Genomic DNA, 25,062 nt, shown 5'->3' on the forward strand with positions numbered 1-25,062 from the left:
TTCTTGTTCACTTCTTCTCGTTCACAAATTTTAGTTGTATTATTTTATTCTCGAAAATATTTAGTAACTAAAGAAAATTAGTTAAAAAAAGTCATAACTTACCTTATTTAATTAGTATTAATTAATTATTACGACAATTAATGAATGCTAAATAAAATAAATTTTGGCTATTTTTTTTTGTTCTCTAACATTACCGTTTTATCCCTATTAACTCTGTACTTAACAAACATTAATTAAAAAAGAAGCTAAACGTGATACTCAATTACGGCTCCTCTTATGTGCCCCGGTGGTTATAACTGAGATCTACATCCAACAATTTGTGAATATATACAAGATGGTGAATTCCAATATCTTTAGCTGTAGATATAAAATAATAAAATTTATATTCATATACAGTCCACAGTATTAAGTTTTGACTTTTGTGAGAGTAGAAGAGTTCATAACAAATCTAATCTAATAACATAATAAATGAAATGAAAAATTTGGTTTAGCGGTTTTAAATGTCGTGGTGCATGTCCAAGTTAATTAATAAGTACTGTCTCTTATATGTTATTAAGAGTTAATTAATCACATCTATATGCATATATGCATGGTTGAAATGTCTATTTTTTAGTTTGGAGGGGTAGCAGTATTGTGAAAGAAAGGCCTGCCTTAAGTTCAATAATTATATCTAGCGAATAAAATCTATGCATGATTATCAATTTACTTAACCTATTATTTGCCGCCTTCTTAATTTGTATAAATAGTTTTAAAGTAATTATTAATTAAATAGAATATAGCCGGCCATGAGGTATTGCAGGTTTGTTAATTAATAGTAGTTTACTTTAGCAATTATATCGTTTAAATGTTGTTTACTTGTTCAATTTCCAAAAAAGTATACTTATGAATTATTGAGTCTACTTACTCAGTTGTTCTTAGAGAGTTAATCAGCTTTGTTTCAATAAGAAAAACGCAGCGGTTACACTAAGCTAGCAGGTATGGGGAGGCCGAAGGAAGAACGTTATTGGAATCAAGTTACAAAAGAGGCAGACAGAACGTGGAAGTGCAAGCGGTGTGGACGTCAGTTTAGTGGTGGTGCTTCTCGAATTAAAGCTCATGTCGATCGGATCCCGGGGAAAGGTATCTCTATATGCTCTGCTTCACCGGATGATAATCATTTACAACCACAATCACAAGAAACTGCAAATCCAATGAATCCAAGGGAAGGTAATTCATAATACTGTGATAGTTTTATGAAATTGTTTGTGCTAAAAACTTAAGTTGATTCATTATGGATCTAAGCGATTGTATAATTATATATGCTTCTTCGTATACTTAAAGATACTACATCATAAATTAGTTGTTCTAAAAGTATAAATTGAAAAGAGGAGAAACATTAATGATTATTTCTGATCTATAAATAGTTATGTATCTATCTGTCATTGCTTTAATTTTGTTTTTACCAACTACTTGTGTTGAAGTATAAAAGTCTTGACTGGATCTTTTCCTGCCTCATCATGTTTTTGTACCAATTAAGTGGCCGCTGAAGATGATGATCATGAAATGGTTGATGCCTTCTTTGGAGGTTTAATGCCGCATTCAATTAATATTATTAGTCAACCCATCAACTTGCCTGGAGGTAAGCACCCTTTACTCCCATAAATTCAGCATTAACCAGATTTCTTGTTTGATAGATAGACATTTCAAATTTCAATCGATTAGAATATATTAACAATCGATTGAATTTAGAAAAAAAAGATTATTTACAACGCTTTCCAATCGATTGAATTGGAATTCACATACACAACTAATCGATTGAATTTGACAAATCCATATTGTTTTGTTGAATCCAATCGATTGAGTAACAAAACCAATCGATTGTTTTGGTGAGACTTCGGGTTGTTTTCAAGTATTAATCGATTGGAGAGTATAAACAATCCACTTTTTATTCATAGTTCAATTGATTGGATCATATAACCAATCGATTGATTTATGCGAAAACCATGCTGCCTTATAATTTTCAATCGATTGTTTTGTGATAAACTGTAATCCAATCGATTGAGTTATAATTCAATCGATTGTTTTGAAATTCCAATCGATTGGTTTTCAAGGAAACACAATTTTATTATTGATCACGAACGTCACGAATCAAATATAAACTTTTAATCCATTGGAATGGCCAAAAACTTTATTACTATCAATGGAAGATTTAATTCGTTATTGTTTTTGTTTTTAATTGTTAATAAACATAATAGATGATTGATAAAATAATAATTTATAAAATTAAAAACAGGTTTTATAATTAAAAAAAATATATGAGATTAATTTGTAATTAAAATTAGTTAAAGAACTATATAGCAGTTATTAAAAAAAAATTTAAAAATATGTTTTATTATGTGACCATTTAATGGTCTAAACATTATGGGACCATCGAATCCTGTGCCACTTAATATTACGCTTGTTTTTATTTTTGAAAAGAGTAAAGCAATATCCTTTTAGATTTTACTTTTTAGTAATAGATTTTCAGGGAGCATTTAAAGTAAAAAAGAATTCATAATAACTAGTCTTCTTTGTAAGTCTTCGCCTTTGTCATTTTACGAGTCAACGGCAGATGAATGCGAAGACAATGTTTATCAGTGTACTCAATTCCCTGTTTAATTTTCCATTTCATGCGGGGCCACCTTTATTTACAACATAATATGATAAAATGAGCTCAAATGGAATAGTCTTTTTATATTCGAGATTATAAATTCGAGCCTTTCTATCTCTAATAAAAAAAAAAACATAATATAATATAATTGCAACAATGAGCAAGCAAAAAAATATATGAACTTGTCAACTTTTCATCAAATAAATAAAATAAAATTATACTTATGAATTAAGGAGTCTACTTATTTACTTTGTTATTGTTACAGAGTTAAATAGGCCTGGTTGAAGAAGAAGAACGCAGTTCTCAGTATACGGAAAGAAGAACATTACTGGAATCAAGTTACAAAAGAGGCAGACGGTACGTGGAACGGTGGAAGTGCAAGCGGTGTGGACGTCAGTTTAGTGGTGGTGCTTCTCGAATTAAAGCTCATGTCGATCGGATCCGGGAAAAGGTATCTCTATATGCTCTGCTTCACCTCATCATAATCATTTACAACCACAACCACAACAAACTGAAAATCCAATGAATCCAGGGGAAGGTAATTTATAATACTGTGATAGTTTTATGAAATTATTTGTGCTCAAAACTTAAGTTGATTCATCATGGATTTAAGCCAATACGTAGAAGTAAATCAATAATTATATGTTTCTGCCAACACTCAAGCATACCATCATATCAGTTGTTCCAAAAATTTAAACTGAAAAGTGGAGAAACATTAATGATTATTTCTGATCTATAAATAGTTATATATCTATCGGTCATTTCTTTTTACCCAACTAAGTATAGAAAGTCTTGACTGGATCTTTTCCTGCATCATGTTTGTACCGATTAAGTGGCCGGCTGCTGAAGATGATGATCATGGAATAGTTGATGCCTCTTTTGGAGGTTTAATGGACCATTCAATTAATATTACTGAACCCATGAACTTAGACGGGAGGTAAGCACCCCTTGCTCGCTGAATTCATCATTGCTTTGGATAACCAGATTTCTGTTTCTTCCACGATATTTTGAGAGATCTAATAAATTATATGATTTCCTTTGTCGATCTCAAAAGTAGTACATCTATATAACTATATTAGTTAAGTTCGTTTTAAATTCTAGCGATGGTTATCATCCTGAGCAAAAAAAAAATCCAGTTAAATTCTCAAGCATAAAGAAGAAAGGGAGACGGTATGTATAAATCTAGGTTTAGAAAGTGATGATAATTGGTGTGAAATTTTATTACAAAGTTTTGACTGATAAATTAACCTTAGCACAATAATTATATAGATATGGTTTAATCTTAATTTCACCATACTTTGATTGGTAAATTAAATTTTGTGCAATATAAAATGAAAAAGTTTAAAGATTAACAATTTTAAATTCTTTTAGCCTGTATTTTTAGTTAATAGATCAATACCTTTAACTTAGCAGTCAGCAGTCTAACACTGTTTTTTTTTTCCAACATTTTTAAATATTGTTAGGTATGTGTAAGCCAAAAAACAAAGATACTATGTGTACATTGAAAGAAGTTATTATAAATGCTAAAAATAAGATAAATTTTGGTTATTTTTGATTAATTATTTTTTGTTATCAAATATTTCTGATATATTTGAGTATAAATATATATATTGTTTAACTAATTTTCAATATATATTTTATATTTTAATTTGTATATTTTATATTCGTGATTATTTTAGTGTACACATAGCGTTATTCGTTAAAAATAATAAATTATATTGACCTTGCAGCATTGTTCTTGTTTTTTTTTTTTTTTATCAAAGATAGGAGACTCAAACCCACAACCTCTTAATTGAGTATGGGAAGACTATGCCATTTGAGCTATTACTCGTTGGTAACATTGTTCTTTTTTATTTTTATATAAAATTCATCTTGAATTAGATTTTCATATTTTATAAAGTTTTTATAGTAATATTATAGAACTAACAGAATTTATTTTGTTTGTACAGCAGTAAATTATAATATTTAAAAGTATTAACTAAAAATATGATACTAATTGCTAGATTAAAGATATTAACTGCATAGTCACCAAAAAAAAGATATTAACTGCATTAAAAATGCTTACCAATATAAATTAAAATCACTGGAATTAATTTTTATATGCGTTTGTATTTTTCTTGGTCGGCAGCCGTGGCCTAAAGCAACAATGATGATTTTGTAAGTGATGAGATTAACAAGTTACATGAATTGCTGATAACCCTTGAAGAAAACGACGTTAAGGGAGAGCTAGAGTGGCTCAAATCTCAGGGCAAGCAGAGCAAGAAACAAGTTGATGATTTGTTGAATGAACTGCAAGAATTGAGAAACAAAAGTTGGTGATTGCTTGAATCTTGTGATGGCAGCAACTCATAAGTTCAGTGAAAACTATCCACACGATCTTGGACAAATACAGCAATCAAATGCACAACTGAGCGAGCTTAAGCGGCGAAAGCCTGTGGTTTTGTCAAATGAAGTTGTTGGTGAAGATTTCGAGAGAAATGTGGAGAAGATGTGGGAGCTTGTTAGAGAAGAGAAAGTGTTGATGATTGGGATACATGGAATGGGAGGGGTGGGTAAAACATGTCTTGCAACTCATTTGGAAACTCAAATCAAAAGGAAAGGAACCTTCAACCACGTCATTTGGGTCACCGTATCTCGTGAGTATACCATTTCAAAGCTTCAAGAAGACATCGCTGAAGCAATTGGTGTAAAACTTGGTAGAGATCAGAGAACAAGAGCAGCACATTTGTCATCTGCGTTATCAGAGAAAGGAAAATGGGTGCTTATTTTGGATGATGTCTGGAAATTTATTGATCTGCAAAAGGTGGGAATCCCTCGTTGCGGCTCTAAACTGATTCTAACAAGTCGGCTGAAACATGTGCTTCGACAGATGGATTGCCCCACACTTAATATAATAACAATGCATCCTCTCTCTTGCAGTGAAGGTTTGGAGTTATTTCTTGTAAGAGTCGGTGAAGATCACAAAACTCATATATTAAAGATTGCAGAGTCTATTGCACGGGAATGTGATGGTTTACCACTTGCAATCAATGTAATGGCCAGAACCATGAAAGACATTGATGACATTCATCAGTGGAGACATGCGTTGAATAAACTTAGACAGAAGATGGAAGAAGTGGTATTTCAAGTATTAAAACTAAGCTATGATAGCTTAAGACATAAATCCATGCAAAATAGTTTCTTGCTTTGTGCATTATACTCTGAAATCCACAGAGATGATAAAATGATAATGATGCTGGTTGACAGTGGAGCTATAAATGGAAGGAGGAGCTTGGGAGAAATTTTTTGTGAAGGGCATACCATATTCAATGAACTTGAAGACCATTCGTTATTATTGCCTCATTCTAAGATTCTGAGGATGAAGAATTCAATGAGAAATATGGCATGTCATATACTGAATGAATCTCAGAGGTGCATAGTGAGATATGATCAAAGATTATTTGGAGGAATACCTCACTTGCTGGAATGGAGTGCTGATTTGGACATAGTTTCTTTGGATACAAACAGGATTGAACAAATCCCAGCGGGTATATCACCAAATTGTCCAAGGTTATCCACCTTGATTCTCAGTAACAATCACATCATTAGCATTCCAGAATGCTTTTTCACACACATGAAATCTCTAGCAATACTTGACCTATCTCAAAATCGCAGTTTAACCTCACTACCGGATTCGCTGTCTGACTTGTCTTGTCTTGTTTCTCTACTGCTCCACGGATGTAAAGCTTTGAAAAAGGTGCCTCCATTGGGAAGGCTTCAAAAATTGTCAAGGTTGGTAATTTCAGGCACTTCAGTTGAGGTGGTTCCAGGCTTGGAAATGCTAACAAACTTAACATGGCTTGATCTCTCTTACAATAAAAAATTGAGGTTGAAAGCAGGGAGCGTACTACGTGACTTGACCAATTTGCAATGTCTCAATCTCTTCGACTCTGCTCTGTTAAACGTGGAATTAGAGGATGTACAAGGGATGATCTCACTCGAATATTTTGTGGCCGGCTTTCATGATAGCAAAAGCTATAACAATTATGTGGCAAGCATATGGAACAGAGGTTCTACACCCAAATGTTATCTTCTCTATTTGGGTGATATCTCTGATTCTGAATGGATTTTGAAAGCTTACGATGTTATTGATCCAAGTGATGACAACAACCAATTTCTACATTTATCAGATTGCGTAGACTTGACTCATTTGCTGCCAAAAGATATTACCAAGCTCTCCATTGATTTTAATACGTGTTGGAAAAGCTTATGTGAGGCTCTGTCAAATAATGCTTCTTCTTCTTTGATGAACATCGAAGTTGAGGGTTGCACGAAAATGAAGAGCTTGTTTTGTTTATTTGGTAGATGTTCCTTTTGCAGTAATCTCAACAACCTTCAATCCTTGCAACTTGATGATTTGGAGAGCTTGACGGTCATTTGTAAAGAAGATGTTCCTGTTACTAATACAATAACACAGCCTCTCAAATCAAATTCCATCTTCTCTCATCTCAGGCGCTTAAATAATTCCATCTTCTCTCATCTCAGGCGCTTAAATGTCTCGTATTGCCATGGGTTAACAATTTTGGTAACAGCAGCGTTATTGCCCCAACTTCAAAACCTGCAGACATTAAGTGCAGTGAGATGTTATTCATTGAAAGAAATATTTGATGAGCGTGTTTCCACCATTTCGCTCCCCAACCTAACCACACTCGAGTTGTGTCACTTGACAGAGTTAGAGATTCTATGCAAAGGAACTATAATCTCTACATATTTGCCGAAATTGGAGATCGATGAGTGTCCCAAGTTTAAAAATCACCATCACTTTCAAGTCTCATCATCATAGTTACTGTCAAGTCTCATCATCATCATGGTTACTATTTCATTTGACGGTTCTTGACTCTTAATTATCAACCTTACTTAAAGTTGATTGCTCTTGAATTTTTATCCTTATTTAAATAATCATGTTTTCTTCCATGGGTGTAATTTCAAACCTCTTCGTCTTTTAATTTCTATCATCACAGGTTTCATGTCATATGATTTATATATACTAGCGGTTCAGACACTACTAGCTATTTTTCGATTATTTTAAAAAATTTAATTTTTATATTTTTATTTTTAAAATTATAAATTTTATAAAATAATTTAAATTAAATAAGATATTAAAAAATTTATTATATTATTATTATGTGTAACAAAATTAAGATAAATATTTATAAAGTAATTATTTATAAACATTATATAACTTTATTCATTTATTTTTTAATAGTATTTAATTTGAAACAAAAATAAAACTTCTTTATTTTCATGCATAATTTTAAATTTTATATTCAATTTATTAAATTATCTTTAATTTTATTTTTTTAATTATTAATTTATACTTTTATTATATTTTTTCATTGAGAAAGGCTAATTACCATTAAAAAATTAGGTGAAAAATTTATTCTTTTTCCATCAACGCTACCATTCATTTTCTTCTATAAAAAGGATGCGTAATCATATAACTTTCAAAGTAATTCTTTGTATATGTTCCTTGTTTCATTTTTTTCATCAAATCTTTCACATTTGTTTCCATCACCGCCAAATATTTTAATTTTTTTATTATTTTTAGTACTCTCTTTCGTATTTTAATTTTTATATTTTTTATGTATTTTTTATTTATATGATAAATATTTTTTATATTATTTTTTTATATTCTAATGTTATTTTTTAGTATTCTAATGTTATATTTTTATTGTATTTTTTTATTCATATGATAATTATTGTTGATATAAATTTTTATTTTTATTAATTTTTATGATATTTTTATTTTTTGTTTATATAAATTCTTTTTTTATTCTTTATTGTATTATATTTATGTTGTGTATAAAATTTTTTATTTTTTTATTTGATTTTATTCATATGAATTTTATTTACTTCTTATTATAATTTTTTTGTTCATATGATATATGTTATTGGTTGTAATTATTATATACTATATTTGTATAATTTTTTTTTCATTTTTTTTGTTTTTATTGTATTTCATACTGTACTTTATTTTTGTTTTTATTATATACTAATTATAAGTAATAAAAGAGTCATGAATAATAAAAGTTTATAGTTTATACAAAATTAAAGAGTACTAACAGTACTAAAAAAATTATAAAATATTTTTTTAGTTGACATTATAAAATGTATAATACTCTCTTTAATATTTTATGTATTAAAATATATTTTATCAACTTTTATATGTTAGTTTAATTTAGTAAGTAAATATTAATTTTATTATAAAATAAATTAATAAGATTTATTCAAATATTGAAAGTATAATGATAGGATAATATAAAAAATTATTTAAATTGATGTCTCTTTTAGTCATTTTTTTATCTAAGAGTAATTTTAAATAGTATAATTCAAACAATATTTATTTTTCTATAATCTATTTTGTTACGAAGATTGTCAAATATAAATTACGTTAACACAAATTTAGGGTATGTTTGTGAAACATGGTAGAGAGGATAAAAGTGCACTTAAGTGCTTTGAACGCTGTTTTTGATGTTTGGCAACTTTTCTTCTCTAATAAAAATACTAACGTGATTTTGCATCCCAAAAGCTCGTTCACTAGGAGTAAGAAATTATAGCTTCTGCATTTACTGAACGTACGTTTAGGTTTGTTGCTAGTTATTATGGATTTTTTCCATACTTTTTTTAAATAAAAATTACTGAAAGTATTAAAACAATTATTCTAATTTTTGTACACTGTTTACTATTTTAAATTTTTATAATATGTATTATTGTTTCTATTAGAAATAATAAATTAAATAAAAAATTAATTATAAATAATAATAAAAATATAACTAGTAAAAAATTAGAACCTAAAATAATAATAAAAATAAGATTATTAAGAATACTTAAGAAGAGTACTAAAATATGTTATGTTATATATTATTTTTAATTTAATAAATAAATATTAATTTTTACTATAAAAAATACTTAAAAAGTTGTCGATTTTTATATGTTATTTTTAATTTTATAAATAATTATTAATTTTTATTATAATAATAAAAAATTATAATATACTAAAATAGAATACTAAAAAAAATACTATATAAAAAATACTAAAAAAATATTCTTAAAAAAATAATATTATAATTTAATATTATATTTTTTTAATAATTAATTAATTATTTATCTAAAAATAATTTTAACTAATATTATCCAAATAATATTTATTTTATGAAAATCAATTTTAATAAAAAATTATCAAACATAAATCATATTAGCACAAACTCACTTCTACCCAAAATCAATTTTACAAAATCACTTTTATTTAAACTTCTACCCAAAATCAATTTTACAAAATCAATTTATTAAAAAATATTCATGAACTATTAAAAATGGACAGAAAAGTATTGTATGGAATTCGAATTGATAGCTCATTAATATTTTAAAGAAGTCTCATAATTAAATATTTTATTAGCTTTTTTTAACGTATGAAATAAAAATATATATTTTTTTAATTTTTAAATTATTAATTTTTTTAATAATTTTTTTAAATAAATTATTAATTTTTTAACAGTATAATTCGAATTATATCATGAATTACTGTGTGTTTGTGTATAATTCGAACCAAGCTGGTTCGAATTATGTAGAAATAGAATTCGAACCAGCATGGTTCGAATTATATAAAAATATGATTTTCGTTTTGGCGTATTTACGTTATATGATTCTTGATTTGGCTTATTAAGGTTTTTTATTCTATAATATAATAAGCTCAATTGAATAAGGAGTGTACTTTAATTTGCAAGTCTTGGTGTTTGTCATGTTATAAGTGCATGACAGATCATTATTATTGCGAAGATAATAATGTTGTCGGTGAATTCCCTTTTTTCCATCTCATGTAGGGCCACCTTCTTGGCAGGAATGAACTTAGCTGTAGACAACTAGATATCACGAAAGTTGTAAGTTATCAATCTTACTTAGTGAGTTAAATAGGGTTGGTTGAAATAGAAGAAAGCAAGAGTAGTAATGGGTAGGCCGAAGGAAGAACGTTACTGGAATGAAGTTACAAAACAGGCGGATGGTACATGGAAGTGCAACCGGTGTGAAAGTAAGTTTAGTGGACGTATAAGTGTAACTAGAATTAAAGCCCATGTCGATCGGATCCCAGGGAAAGGTATCTCTCCATGCTCCGCTTCACTTCAACATAATCATCCACAACCACTACCACAACAAACCGCAAATCCAATGGAAGGTAATACAGTAAATTAGTAGTTCTAAAAATATAGATTGAAAAGCGGAGAAACATTAATGATTATTTTCTGATCTACAAATTGTTATGTATATATGGGACATTGCTTTAGTTTTGTTTTTACCCAACTACTGTGTTGAAGTATAAAAGTCTTGACTGGATCTTTTCCTGCCTCATATTTGTACTGATTAAGGGGATGGTGAAGATCATGATCATGAAATGGTTGATGCCATTTCTGGAGGTTTAACGCAGCATCCAGTTAATGTCATCAGTGAACCCACCAACTACTTGCTGCCGGAAGGTAAGCACCCCTTTTGCTCCTATCAATTCATCATTGCGTTGGATAACCATATTTCTGTTTCTTCCACCGTAATTTCAGAAATCTAATAAATGATATCATTTCTTTTCTAGATCTCAAAAGTGTGTAGGACCCAAATCGCATGGATTTTTGAAACGCGTAAAAAATAATCTTCATTTTTTTTTTAAAGAAAGAAAGAGCTCAACACTCAAGGTGGAGTACAGAAAGACAAACAATAATTATAAAAGACAAACAATTCCTATATCATTTTCGGCATAGCCATCAACCATATGAGTTATTTACTATATCACTCTATAGCACGTGAAAACGATTGATCCATACACTCTACCACTCCTGTTGTCTTATTACATCATTCCGTCGTAGTCAAATAATCCATATTACTGAGAAGAATCCAACTAGCTAAAACTTGTGCTGTTCGTTTCTCATCGGCATAGATCTCCAACTCTCAAAGTGGTCTTTGAAAGTACTGGGAGCACACCACACCTGCCAAGAGAGCTCACACGTAACAAATAAGTGTTGTATATTTTCAACAACTTTCTTACACAACACGCACACACTATCATTCTGTTGTAGGATTCCCAGTCTACTTAGCCGATCCTTTGTGTTGACCCTACCTACCAATACAAACCAAACGAACAGCTCGACCCGAGGTGGGACTAGACCTTTCCAAATTTCCTTCGTGAATGTATAGCTCAGAAGCTCCTCATTCATGGTCTCTTCCTGCAAAACCTGCACAAATGAGTTAGTAGAATAAACTCATTCCTTAACAAATTTCCACATCACTCTATCTTGTACATCTGCTACTAATCTAACAAATTGCAATACGTGAAGCAGCTGATCTAATGTATCAGACTCCCATTGGCGGAGTTCCCTCCTCCATTTGAAGTGTCAAACCCACTCTATCCCATCCCAGAACCCACAATCCCCAATTACTGATCCTTTTTTGTTTAAAATCAAGAAGAGTCTCGAAAAGGAGTCTTTCAACTTTTCCACTTGGAGCCATGTATCCTCCCAGAACCTGGTTGATCTACCATCTCCTACTTCCATGGCAAGGCCATCAATCATCTTCTGACTAACATGTTGCTCTTTTATTTGTATTTGACATATGTCTCTCTACGGGTCTCCTCTCCTTGGTAACTCCTGAGTTGACAACAAGTGATTCGGGTTCAAGCTATTACAGGAGCACACAATCTTCTTCCATAGAGGACAGCCCTCCTTTGAGAATCGCCACCACCATTTAAATAGTAAGGCAGTATTGCGGACCACCACATCACCCAGTCCCAAGCCTCCAAACTTCTTTGGTGCCTGGACCACTTTCCACTTCACGAGAGCCATACCAGGTCGTCCATCATCCTTCCCCCAAAAGAACCTCCGCTGCAAGGAAATGATTCTTCGTACAACTGCAATTGGCATCTTATACAAGTTCAGGTAATAAATAAGTAGGCTGTTGACCACTGACTTAATGAACACCAGCTTTCTAGCCTTACTAAGAACCTTCGCTTTCCACAAGCTTAGTTTTTCCTCCACCTTATCTAGAACCGGCTTCCAAGTTTTTACTAACCTTGGGTTTTCTTCTAGGCTAATGCCAAGATACCTCACTGGTAGTGCTGCCTCCTGGCATCCTAGTAGTTGACACATTCGGCTGACCCACTCCTGACTGTAGTTCACTGGTATCAAGTTGGACTTCTCAAAATTAATGCTCAACCTAAACATCAATTCAAAGCACCTCAGAAGTCTCTTATAGTTTCTCACCGTCTCCTTTTCCGGCAGACAAAATTTTATCCCTCCCGACTAAAAGTGGAGATATCCGACCGTTCCTTACTGCCTCCCCTATCATCCGGTTAAGCACATCCACCACCAGTACAAACAAAAATGGTGATAACGGGTTCCCTTGCCGTAGGCCCCTCTGCATGTTGAATGGTTTTGATGGTGACCCAGTGACCAGGATAGAAATGGATGCCGACCTAACACACTCTCTAACCCATGACCTCCATGTTCTACCGAAGCCCATCTTTTCTAATACAGTATCAACAACAAAGTACCATTTAACTCTATCATAGGCTTTATGGAAATCCAGTTTGATAATCGCTGATGCCTTCTTTTTCTGTTTTAGCCATTGCACCGTTTCACAAGCAATTAAAGCTCCATCATGTATCTTCCTTCCCTTCACAAAGGCACTCTGTGATTCCCCAACTAAGCCTGTCATTACACTCTTCATTCTTCATGTCAACAATTTAGAGATAACCTTATATACACATCCAACCATGCTAATAGATCTGAGGTCTTTAATTTCCTTAACCCCAACAAATTTCGGCGTCAGTGCTACCCATGTGATATTAGAGTCTGCTGGTAGTCTTGCTGTCTCAAAAAAAGCCATCATAGTTGTAGTAAATTCTGTTCCTATCTCGTTCCAACACTTTTTTATAAAACTCATGTTATACCCATCACTCCCTGGAGTCTTAGAAGATTCACAATCCCACACTGCCTCTTTTACCTCCTCTACTGATGGTAACATCTCTAAAGCGTCTGCTTCCTCCCTCTCTAATCGATTAACTAATCCATCTCTAAAGCTCACACTTAGAGAACTTTCCTGGTGGTACAGACTTTTATAGAAGTCCCGAACTGCAACTTTGATTTTTGCTTGATTCCTGACTATCCTTCCATTAATCACCAAAGACTCAATCCGGTTATTCCTTCTTCTTGCCACAACAATATTGTGAAAATAGCTTGTGTTCCTGTCCATCTTATTACCATGTCGAGACCTAAACATTTGCTTCCAGTGCACCTCCTGTCTCACATACCACTTTTCATAGTGCTTCACTAGTGCCCTTCTCCTTGCCTCTATTGTAACATCATAGTGTCCACTACTAACCATATCATCCACCTTCTGTATTTCTTCCTCAAACCTATTTATCCTCTCATTTATATTTCCAAAATGTTGTTTATGCCATATGCGGAGTGGAACTGACAGTGCTTTCATCTTCTCTAGGAATTATATGTTACCTGATCCCCTCCATTCTTCTTTCACCATTCTCAAGAATCCTTCATGTGTGAACCACGAGTCCAAGCTTCGGAATGGTCTCGGGTAATCAAATTTCCTGCTATCTTCTATGATCAAAGGGCATTGATATGATAAACCTCTTGGGCCTTCCCTTAGGCGCGTCTCTGGATATGCATCCAGCCACCCTAAAGTAACTAGACTCCTATCAATACGACTGCATGACTGTTCTCTAAACCAAGTATACTTACGATTGTTTAGTGCCAAATCCAACAACTCCATGTCATTTATCCATATTCTGAAATCTTTCGCAGACGCTGATAGAGTAGTCGCTCTTTTTCTTTCTTCCAAATACAATATTTCATTAAAATCCCTCAAGTAACAAAAAGGCACCTGTCATAGTCCTGCAATATAACTCAATTCTTCCCACATCGAAATCTTTTCACCTCTCACATGCGGTCCATACACTAAGCAAATCGCACAATAAAAATTATCTTTCACCACAACTCCTTCTACACACATCCATCTATCTCCTTTATAGCAATTATACAACTTAAAAACCGTTTCATCCCATATTAATAATAATCCTCCAGACGCCCCAACTGAACTTACAAACTCCCAACTAGCTCTGTCACTTCCCCAAATACGAGCAACATCAAACTTAGTCACTAGCTCCTTCTTTGTTTCTATCAAACCTAACATTTCCAATCTAAACTTACTCTTAAAATTCTTTAGCATACTAAATTTTGCAACACCTCCCAACCCCCTTATATTCCAGGAACTTAAAATCATTGAACAAAATTATTGCACACCTATTTTTGATTTTTTGGCCGACTTCTTCAAACTTTTGCTTTTTGCTTCGCCTGTCGTCGTTTCAGAGCAATTGCTTTGTTTTGCTCCTGTAAAATAGTCATAATGTCCTCCTCATCACTGCACTGAGCACCTGACTCTACCGCTAGTTTCCAAGCCTTTTTGTTCTCTGCCATTTCCTCTTTCCAACTCGGGCGTTGTTCCTCTCTATTGAAATTACTACCACCATCCGTGCCAGCCTCCATCTTTGATCCTGAATCTGCACCATGCACGTTCTCTTCCTCTTGCCCATTCCCATTACCTTGACGCCAGCCATCCATCGTGATTTCCCCATCCTCCAATCTCAATCCTATCTTGCTTTGGTGCTGACTTTCTTCCCTTGCTATATAGCATCTTGTTACTATGCCATCATTAGTGTAGTTCCCCACAGCTGTTCCAACGCTCATCATTCTCTCCTCTCCCAAGTTACATGACTCATTTTGTGTTTGTGCTGGAGCTGTGGGTTTGTCAATTTCCTATCTCCACTGTCGGCGATCTCTGTCATCCTCGATGGCCTCCGCAGCAGTGCGTCTCGCTCCTACAGGCCCTTCAGACACCTCCTTCTCTGTATCCTCCTCTAGATGCCGCTGCTATCCCCTGCCGTCATCTCTGTTTCGTTGAAGTCCACGGATCTCGTACCCAGGCTCCATGTGCGTCACTTTCACGGTCAGTGGCCGCGTCCCTTACCGGATTAGCAAGGCTGTAGGTTCACTCGCCTCAGATGATGGTCTTTCGCGTCCGTCCGCCTGTGTCGTCCTCCCAGCGTCTGTCGAACCTCTGCTCGAAAGCGCCGTTCGCGTAGCAGCCTGGAGGAAAGCATGCGTCTCCTGCCGAGTTAGGTTGGGAACCGGGTCAGGCCTTACCCGGTTTAAGGTCCCAGCAGCAGCTCTTCTCCAGCGTGCCCTCTCCTTCAGCCCAGCTTCATGTCCTATAACAAGCTTATTGGGCCTATTAGCTGCCAGCTCATTAACCTTCGTTGTGTTCTCATATGTTTGGTTACCATAACAGTCCTCATAATTATTTGATATTGTATCCTCCGAGTCAATATCCTTATTAATATTGAAGGATCCTAAAAATCCTTTCTCATTTTTAATGCCGCGTAATTACTGTTTCTGTTATCATATTGAAATTTCAAAAACAGATAACTCCATTCATTCAAATCAACATGTGAATTTACTGTCCTGCCCTTATCTTGTTCGTCATTCCTGTGTTCGTCCGCCGCCGCCATGTCCCAACCAACCACCCTCCATTCATCACTATAATTTAATAGACCCCCAATTCCTGCATCCTACCTCTCTTCTCCATTTAACATGTCCTTGTCTTCTGTCTTGTTCTGCCGCTTTCGGAAACATTCTTCCCGATACACTTCTCCACCCACTTCTCTTACAAGGACGTCAAACACACTTGTGCCTATTGTAACATGAATCCACTCGTTAATCATGTCGAAGGCACAAGTATCAATCAGAACTCTACCCACACTGAATGAGTTGCACGATTCTGTCAGTTTATCACATGCCACCACCTCACCCCATTGCTCTCCTATTTTGTGAAACGTGTCTCTTGACCATGTATGTAATGGAACTCCATAACAATCTAACCAAACTCTTCTAGACTCGCTCTTCTCAGTCTCGTCCCATCTCCATACCATATGAAACAATTTTAATAAATTATTCATTCTAAAAGTGTAAGATTCTTCCGCACTAAGCACTGTGTCAAACGTTAACATTGCTTTATACGCGCCCAACTCCCTTACTTGCATCACATGTGGCCAGTCCCAATGAACCTTTTGCTGTAGTGTATTAAAATCAATCGCCAATTTCGTACCTCCTACAATACTTCTCTGTAGTCAGACGACATTCTCACTTACTATCGGTACTTCTACCTTCTTCGTCAATCCTTTGTTATTTGGATCCTTTCTAGGAGCATTAGACGGTTGCCTCACAACTTTCACTTCAGCTACTCTCTCACTCCTTATCTGTGAATTTTTCCCTCCAACATGTTGTTTGTCGATCACTTCTGCTTCTTTGCCCATCATATTATGCCACAGAACTCCCCTTCTATACTTCGCTTCTCCAACAAAGATTTGTTTACCTCATCGTCGTCCTGTTTATATGTGCAACAGCCTTCAAAGCTCCTCCTTTTGTCGTATATCGTACAAAAACAAACAAATGGATATGTCCATTTTTATTCGTCCGTAATAAATATATGTCGATAATCCTGCCTGTCCATTTGAACATATTGAAAAGTTCTCTTTTTGATATGTCCTCTGGCAAATTGTCAACGAAGACGGAGAAAGAATCAAGCTCTAAGCGTTGATACTCTTCTGTGTTCCAAACCCTAAGATCTTTATCATGTTTACTCTGTGTAGCCCTTACCCCCTTGTATTTCCCCACCTCACACGCTCTTGAGCGCTCTAACGCTCTCGCTCTCTCGCTCTCTCTCTCATCTTAGGGTGTATTTGGTAATAATCCTCATTTTCTATGACAATACAAAATTACAAATGTCATTAAAATATTGAAAACGCGATAAAAATATTTAAATATTTTAAAAAAGTGTTTTACAAATTGAATTTTAATATAATTTTTTTAAAATATAATTAAAAAATTGAGATAATTTTATCCTTAAGAATTAAAAATTCTAAGCTAAGTAGATTTTTTTTATTTTTTATCAATAACAAATAATGCTTTTAAAAAATTATAGAGATCGAATTTTTATTTAATTTTTTATATACTTTTTAAATAATTATCTAAATATTTTTACAAAATTTTAGATCAAATAGATACACAGTTTATTAAATACAAAAGTCATTTATTACTAATAAAAAATATTTTTTGATTATTTTTATTGTGTTTATAATTTTTTGAGAATATTTTTATCATTATAAAACACGAAAATTATTTTTACAAGTATTTCAAAAAATCGGGTGCGATTTTCTAATCAATCCTCTCATAAATAAAGAAATAATTATCTTCTAAAATATATTTGATTGTTTTCGGAAAATTAAATGGAGTCATTGTAGTTAATATTAACTATTTCTTTAACTTTAATTTGAAAAAGTAAATAAGTTAATTGCACTACTAACACTATTTTTACAAATTACAAGAGCTTTAAAAACAATTCTATTTTGCCTTTTTTTTTTCATTTCCCAAACCACCCCATCTCCCCCCCCCCCCCCAAAAAAAGTAAAAGTTGAAAAAATTGCCAAAAAAAATCTAATTTCTCGTTCTCGTGCGACTTCATATGAAAGGTGAAAAATGAATGACTATGTTCAACTTTCTTAGCTTGGATATATATTACCCTAAATTAATTATTGCAGAAAAAATAAAGACAAAAAGAAATATTAATTATTTGTAGAATTATATAATAGAGATTTAATGCTTGAACCAAAATATCTAATTCTCCATAAGATCATACCACGTCTTTTTTTTATCCTTTGTTTTCAATTTTTATTTTTTATTCTTTGACTGAATGGATTAAAAAATTTGGAGAATTAGAAAAACAGAATAAATTGTATGTAAAATTTAAAGTTTTCAAAAATTCTTGTTATTTTTTGAAATAGTTTTATCATAGTTAAATCATTTGGTTTTTCTAACTCAATGTAATTCCTCTAATAATAATTAAATATGTCATAGAGAATAACTAACTCCTTATTTATGAAAAGATAATTGACCCCTTTATAAAAGTTAAATTCTAGTTATAGTTATCACCCTGTATAAAAAAGTTCGAGTTAAATTCTAAATGGGTGCTTATTTTGGATGATGTTTGGAAATTCATTGATCTGGAAAAGGTGGGAATCCCTCGTTGTAGAATCAATGGCTCTAAACTGATTATAACAACTCGGTTGAAACATGTGCTTCGACAGATGGACTGCCCCACACGTAATGTAATAGCAATGCGTCCTCTCTATGAGAGTGAAGATTTGGAGTTATTTCTTGCAAGACTTGGTGAAGATCACAAAACACCTGCAACCTTATCTCCTAGAATATTGGAGATTGCAAGGTTTATTGCAAGGGAATGCGGTGGTTTACCGCTTGCAATCAGTGTAATGGCTAGAACCATGAAAGGCGTTGATAGCATTCGTCAGCGGAGACATGCGTTGAATAGACTTGAGAGAGGGGAGATGGGGGGAGAGATGGAAGAAGAGGTATTTCAAGTATTAAAAGCGAGCTATGATAACTTACGACATAAATCCATGCAAAAAAGTTTCTTGCATTGTGCATTATACTCTGAGTTCTGGAAGGATGACAAATTAATAAAGAAACTGGTTGACAGTGGAGCCATAAATGGAAGGAGGAGCTTGGAAGAAATTTTTGATGAAGGCCATACCATATTCAATGAACTTGAAGACCATTCATTATTGTCTGACATTACGAATATGCAGAATTCAGTGAGAAACATGGCATGTCACATATTGAAAGAATATAAGAGGTTGATAGTTAGATGTGGTAAAGAATTGACAGGAATACCTCACCTGCAGGAGTGGACTGCTGATTTGGAGTTAGTTTCTTTGGATGAAAATGAGATAAAAGAAATCCCAGCGGGTGTATCACCCAAGTGTCCAATGTTATCCACCTTGATTCTGAGTAATAATTGCATCAGTAGCATCCCAGAATGCTTCTTCACACACATGAAATCTCTAGCAATACTTGACCTATCTCATAATCGCAGTTTAACCTCTCTGCCGGATTCCCTGTCGGACTTGACTTGTCTTGTTTCTCTACTGCTTGATGAATGTGAAGCTCTGGAAAAGGTGCCTCCATTGGGAAGGCTTCAAAAATTGTCAAGGTTGGTAATTTCAGACACTCAAGTTGAGGAAGTTTTAGGCTTGGAAATGCTGACAAACTTGAGATGGCTGGATCTATCTTACAATAAAAAGTTGAGGTTGGAATCAGGGAGGGTGCTGCGTGGTCTGACCAATTTGCAATATCTGAATCTCTTCAAAGCTGCTCTGCTAAATGTGGAAATAGAGGATGTACAAGGGCTGACCACTCTTGAATATTTTGTGGTCGGCTTTGATGACTGCAAAAGCTATAACAATTTTGTGACAGGTATATGCAACACAGGTTCTGTACCCAAATCTTATCTTCTCTATTTGGGTAGTATCGAGGGTTACTATGAGAGTATTGAATCTTATGATGATATTGGTCCAAGTGGTGACCACCAGCGAATTGTACGTTTATTAGATTGCAAAGAATCCCCTCATTTGCTATCCCCTCATTTGCTGCCAAATGATCTTACCAATCTCTACATTGATTATAATGCACGATGGGAAAGCTTATGTGATGCTCTGTCAAATAATGCTCCTTCTTCTTTGGAGAACGTTCAAATTCACAGTTGCTCAGAAATGAAGAGCTTGTTTTGTTTATTTAGTAATTGTTCCTTTTGCAGTAATCTCAACAACCTTGAATCCTTGCAGCTTTACGCTTTGGAGAGCTTAACAGTCATTTGTAAAGAAGATGTTGGTGCTACTGATACAACAACACAACAGCCTCTCAAACCAAATGCCGTCTTCTCTCAACTCAGGCACTTGGAGATCCGTAATTGCCATGAGATAGAAACGTTGGTAACAGCAGGGTTATTGGCCCAACTTCAAAACCTGCAGACATTAATTGTAGAGAGTTGTGAATCATTGAGAGAAATATTTGCAGCGAGTAGCAGTGGTGCTGATAGTGATGATGCTGCTTCCACCGTCATTACACTCCCCAACTTAACCACACTCGAGTTGTCTGACTTGCCAATGTTAGAGACTGTGTACAAAGGAATTATAATCTCTGAATCATTGCCGAATTTGGAGACCGAAGACTGTCCCAAGTTAGAAAGTCGCTTTCCATTTGAAGTCTCGTCATCATAGTTACATGATCTTACACATTACTTTTTATGAGTGTAATTTCACACCTCTTCACCTTTTAATTTCTATCTTCACAGCTTTCATGTCATGATTATATATTCATTTACTTACTACCAACTGTTGTAAAATAAATAAAAGATATAAAATAGAGATGTATAAATAGAAGACTTTATTATTAATATAATTAGCTCAATAATTATTATATATATATAATAATATTATATGTTGTATTGTGTATATATATACAAAGATAAGAAAAAGTATTAAAAATAAAGAGAGAGAGATTTGCATTTGATACTATCTCAATATAATAAAGATGGTTAATATTGCTATTAATATTATATGTAAAGAGTAATAGAAAATAGAATTTAAAATACTTATAAAATAAAAGAAGAGAAAGAATTGTAATAGTAATATAAGGAGAAGGGTATTTGATTGCAACATAAAAGATGATTGATTTATTTGTATAGAAAGGAAGGAAGAATCTGTTGTTATTGTTGTGTGTTCATATCATGCACTGAGCATGTCTATTTATACATGCAAGGAGGCTATAATTTTCAACTATCATTAAATATAAGGACATTGATAATGTAGCCATTTAGCATGGAAAATATGATCTGTTCATGGTCATCCATTTTTATCCTTATCGCAACACTCCCCCTTGGATGACCATTAAGGATTATTGTCTCATTAAAACCTTACTAAAGGAAAACCCTGTGGGAAAAACCTCAGTGAAGGAAAAAGAGTACGATATCCTTTGTGATGGGGACTGCCTCATTAAAAACCTTGTCAAGAAAAACCCAATGGGAAAAAAAACCTGACCAAGGAAAAAAGAGTACAGTCTCCCCCTCTTGCCGACATCATTTAATGTCTCGAAATCGGCGCATCCCAATCTCATGTACCAATCTTTCAAAGGAGGATTTCGGGAGTGACTTTGTGAATAAATCTGCCAGATTGTCACTTGAACGGATCTGTTGGACATCAATTGTCCCTTGATTTTGAAGATCATGAGTGAAGAAGAATTTGGGAGAAATGTGCTTTGTTCTATCGCCTTTAATGTATCCGCCTTTAAGTTGAGCAATGCATGCTGTATTATCTTTAAACAGGACAGTTGGAGCTATCTTATGATCAATCAGTCCACATGATGACATAATATATTGAATCAGACTCCTTAGCCAAAAACACTCGCGACTAGCTTCATGAATCGCCAGTATTTCAGCATGATTAGAGGATGTTGCAGCAATTGTCTGTTTCGTGGACCTCCAAGATATAGCTGTACCACCATATGTAAACAGATATCCTGTTTGAGATCTCCCTTTATGTGGATCAGACAAGTAGCCAGCATCTGCATAGCCAACTAGTTGTGACTTGGATCCATAGGGGTAAAACAATCCCATATCAACCGTTCCATGAAGATATCGAAAAATTTGTTTGATTCCACTCCAATGTCTTTTGGTTGGAGAGGAACTATACCTTGCTAGTAAATTCACCGCGAATGATATGTCAGGTCGCGTATTATTAGCAAGATACATTAGTGCTCCAATGACACTAAGATATGGTACTTCAGGACCAAGGATATCTTCATTTTCTTCTTTAGGACGGAATTGATCCTTTTTCACATCCAAAGATCTTACGATCATTGGGGTACTTAATGGATGTGACTTATCCATATAAAATCTCTTCAAGATCTTTTCTGTGTACGTTGTTTGATGAATAAAGATCCCGTCTTTTATATGCTCGATCTGCAGGCCGAGACAAAATTTAGTCTTTCCAAGATCTTTCATCTCAAACTCTTCTTTTAGAGTTTTTATAATTGTTGGAATCTCTTCAGGAGTCCCAATGATATTTAAATCATCAACGTACACAGCAATTATAACGAATCCAGATGCAGATTTCTTTATGAAAACACATGGGCAGATATCATCATTCTTGAATCCGTTTTTGGCCAGATACTCAGTAAGACGATTATACCACATTCGTCCAGATTGCTTTAGACCATATAGAGATCTTTGCAATTTGACTGAGTATAACCCTTGCGAATATTCATTGGATGGTTTAGATATCTTTAATCCTTCAGGGACTTTCATATAGATATCCCGATCTAATGAGCCGTATAAATAGGCTGTTACCACATCCATTAAATGCATATGCAGTTTATGATATGCAGATAAGCTGACCAAATAACGCAAAGTTATCGCATCCACTACAGGGAAATACGTTTCTTCATAATCTATACCGGGCCTTTGTGAAAAACCTTGTGCCACAAGTCGGGCTTTGTAGCGCACGACTTCATTTTTCTCATTTCGTTTTCTCACAAATACCCACTTATATCCAACAGGTTTTACATCTTCAGGTGTACGGACTATAGGTCCAAAGACTTCACGTTTTGCAAGTGAGTCTAATTCAGCCTTCATGGCTGCTTCCCATTTTGGCCAATCATTTCTTTGTCGACATTCTTCGACTGATCTTGGCTCAAGATCCTTACTTTCATGCATGATATCTACTGCCACATTATATGCAAATATTTCATTGACAATTGTCTTATTTCGGTCCCATTTCTCTCCTGTAAAGACATAATTTATCGAGATCTCGTCATTTTCACAATTTTCAGGTACCTGAACGTCTTCTGGCGTTATATCAGAATTTTGGACAACTGCCGGTGTCTTTACTATGTCTTTTTCAACAGGAATCGTATTTACCTCTTTTCTCTTTCGAGAATTTTTATCTTTGGAACCGACAGGCCTGCCACGCTTCTGGCGTGTATTTGCTTCCGTGGCTATTTGTCCTACTGGGACATCAATTCGAATTGGGGCATTTTCCGCCCTGCCACGCTTCTGGCGTGAATTTGCTTCAGTGGCTACTTGTCCTACTGGGACGTCAATTCGAATTGAGGCATTTTCCGCTGGTATATAAGATTTGGTTATCCTCTTTGTATCGGAAAATGCATCAGGCAATTCATTTGCTATTCTTTGCAAATGTATAATCTTTTGAACTTCTAGTTCACATTGCCCTGATCGAGGATCTAAATGCATCAACGATGATGCATTCCAATTAAGTTCCTTTTCAGGAAGCTTATTCTCTTCCCCTAATGTTGGAAATTTTGATTTATCAAAATGACAATCCGCAAACCGGGCTTTAAACACATCACCAGTTTGTATCTCAAGATACCTCACTATAGAGGGAGAATCATATCCAACATATATCCCCAATTTTCTTTGGGGTCCCATTTTGGTGCGATTAGGTGGTGCAATGGGAACATATATTGCACACCCAAATATTCTTAAATGGGAAACATTTGGCTGCTGGCCAAAAGCTAATTGCATAGGAGAGAATTGATGATAACTTGTTGGCCTCAAACGAATAAGTGCTGCGGCATGTAAAATAGCATGCCCCCAAACCGAGGTTGGGAGATTTGTTCTCATAAGCAAGGGTCTAGCGATTAATTGGAGGCGCTTAATAAGTGATTCTGCTAACCCATTTTGTGTGTGAACATAAGCTACTGGATGTTCAACACTTATTCCATTAGCCATACAATAAGCATCAAAAGCTTGGGAAGTAAATTCACCAGCATTATCAAGACGAATTGCTTAAATTGGATTTTCTGGAAATTGTGCTTTTAATCGAATAATTTGAGCCAGTAATCTCGCAAACGCCAGGTTGCGAGAAGATAATAAGCACACATGTGACCATCTCGAAGATGCATCTATGAGGACCATAAAATATCTAAAAGATCCACATGGTGGATGAATAGGTCCACATATATCACCTTGAATCCTTTCTAGGAATTCAGGGGACTCAAATCCAATCTTTACTGGTGATGGCTTTAAAATTAGCTTTCCCTGAGAACATGCAGCACAACAAAATTCACTAGTTTTAAGAATCTTCTGGTTCTTTAGTGAATGTCCATGAGAGTTTTCAATAATTCTCCTCATCATGGTTGTTCCCGGATGACCCAAACGGTCGTGCCAAGTTATGAATTCATTTGGGCTAGTAAACTTCTGGTTTACAGTGGCATGTGATTCAATTGCACTAATCTTGGTATAATACAACCCAGATGAAAGAGAGGGTAATTTTTCTAATATAACTTTCTTATTTGAATCATGAGTTGTGATACATAAATACTCATGATTTCCCTCATTCATCGTCTCAACATGATATCCATTTCGGCGAATATCTTTGAAACTCAACAAGTTTCTCAGAGACTTGGTAGATA

The 25,062-nt window shown here is 34.1% G+C and overlaps 2 protein-coding genes and 1 long non-coding RNA gene across 9 annotated transcripts; 2 read left to right on the forward strand and 1 right to left on the reverse strand.

Annotated features, from left to right (window-relative positions):
* Nucleotides 1-421: 421 nt before the first annotated feature.
* Nucleotides 422-7,640, forward strand: LOC112795429 (probable disease resistance protein At4g27220). 5 transcript variants are annotated; one of them, XM_072233968.1, is made up of 5 exons: nucleotides 422-1,206; nucleotides 1,517-1,618; nucleotides 2,895-3,080; nucleotides 3,463-3,566; nucleotides 4,758-7,640. In XM_072233968.1, exon 5 carries the CDS (start codon nucleotides 4,965-4,967, stop codon nucleotides 7,449-7,451), a length of 2,487 nt encoding a protein of 828 aa, XP_072090069.1. In that variant the 5' UTR covers nucleotides 422-1,206; nucleotides 1,517-1,618; nucleotides 2,895-3,080; nucleotides 3,463-3,566; nucleotides 4,758-4,964; the 3' UTR covers nucleotides 7,452-7,640. The 5 variants fall into 5 exon arrangements, with proteins under 5 accessions (XP_072090069.1, XP_072090067.1, XP_072090070.1 ...); XM_072233966.1 differs by having other exon boundaries at nucleotides 907-1,206; nucleotides 2,895-3,167; XM_072233967.1 differs by lacking the exons at nucleotides 422-1,206; nucleotides 1,517-1,618 and adding an exon at nucleotides 4,393-4,463 and having other exon boundaries at nucleotides 2,653-3,167.
* A 2,794-nt stretch (nucleotides 7,641-10,434) lies between these two features.
* Nucleotides 10,435-21,028, forward strand: LOC112798013 (putative disease resistance protein At4g10780). Of its 3 annotated transcripts, XM_025841158.3 has the most exons (4): nucleotides 10,435-10,838; nucleotides 11,029-11,136; nucleotides 18,789-20,049; nucleotides 20,418-21,028. In XM_025841158.3, the coding sequence occupies exons 2-4, from the start codon at nucleotides 11,098-11,100 to the stop codon at nucleotides 20,450-20,452; spliced, it is 1,335 nt and encodes a 444-aa protein (XP_025696943.1). In that variant the 5' UTR covers nucleotides 10,435-10,838; nucleotides 11,029-11,097; the 3' UTR covers nucleotides 20,453-21,028. The 3 variants fall into 3 exon arrangements, with proteins under 3 accessions (XP_025696943.1, XP_025696941.1, XP_025696942.1); XM_025841156.3 differs by having other exon boundaries at nucleotides 18,789-21,028; XM_025841157.3 differs by having other exon boundaries at nucleotides 10,444-10,838; nucleotides 18,864-21,028.
* Nucleotides 11,373-15,987, reverse strand: LOC140183996 (uncharacterized). Its single transcript, XR_011880607.1, has 2 exons — nucleotides 14,965-15,987; nucleotides 11,373-11,883 (listed from the first exon to the last, which is right to left on the reverse strand). It is a non-coding gene; the product is annotated as an uncharacterized lncRNA (long non-coding RNA).
* Nucleotides 21,029-25,062: the final 4,034 nt, after the last annotated feature.

The sequence above is a fragment of the Arachis hypogaea genome, chromosome 4, assembly GCF_003086295.3.
Source record: "Arachis hypogaea cultivar Tifrunner chromosome 4, arahy.Tifrunner.gnm2.J5K5, whole genome shotgun sequence".
Lineage (NCBI taxonomy): Eukaryota > Viridiplantae > Streptophyta > Magnoliopsida > Fabales > Fabaceae > Arachis > Arachis hypogaea.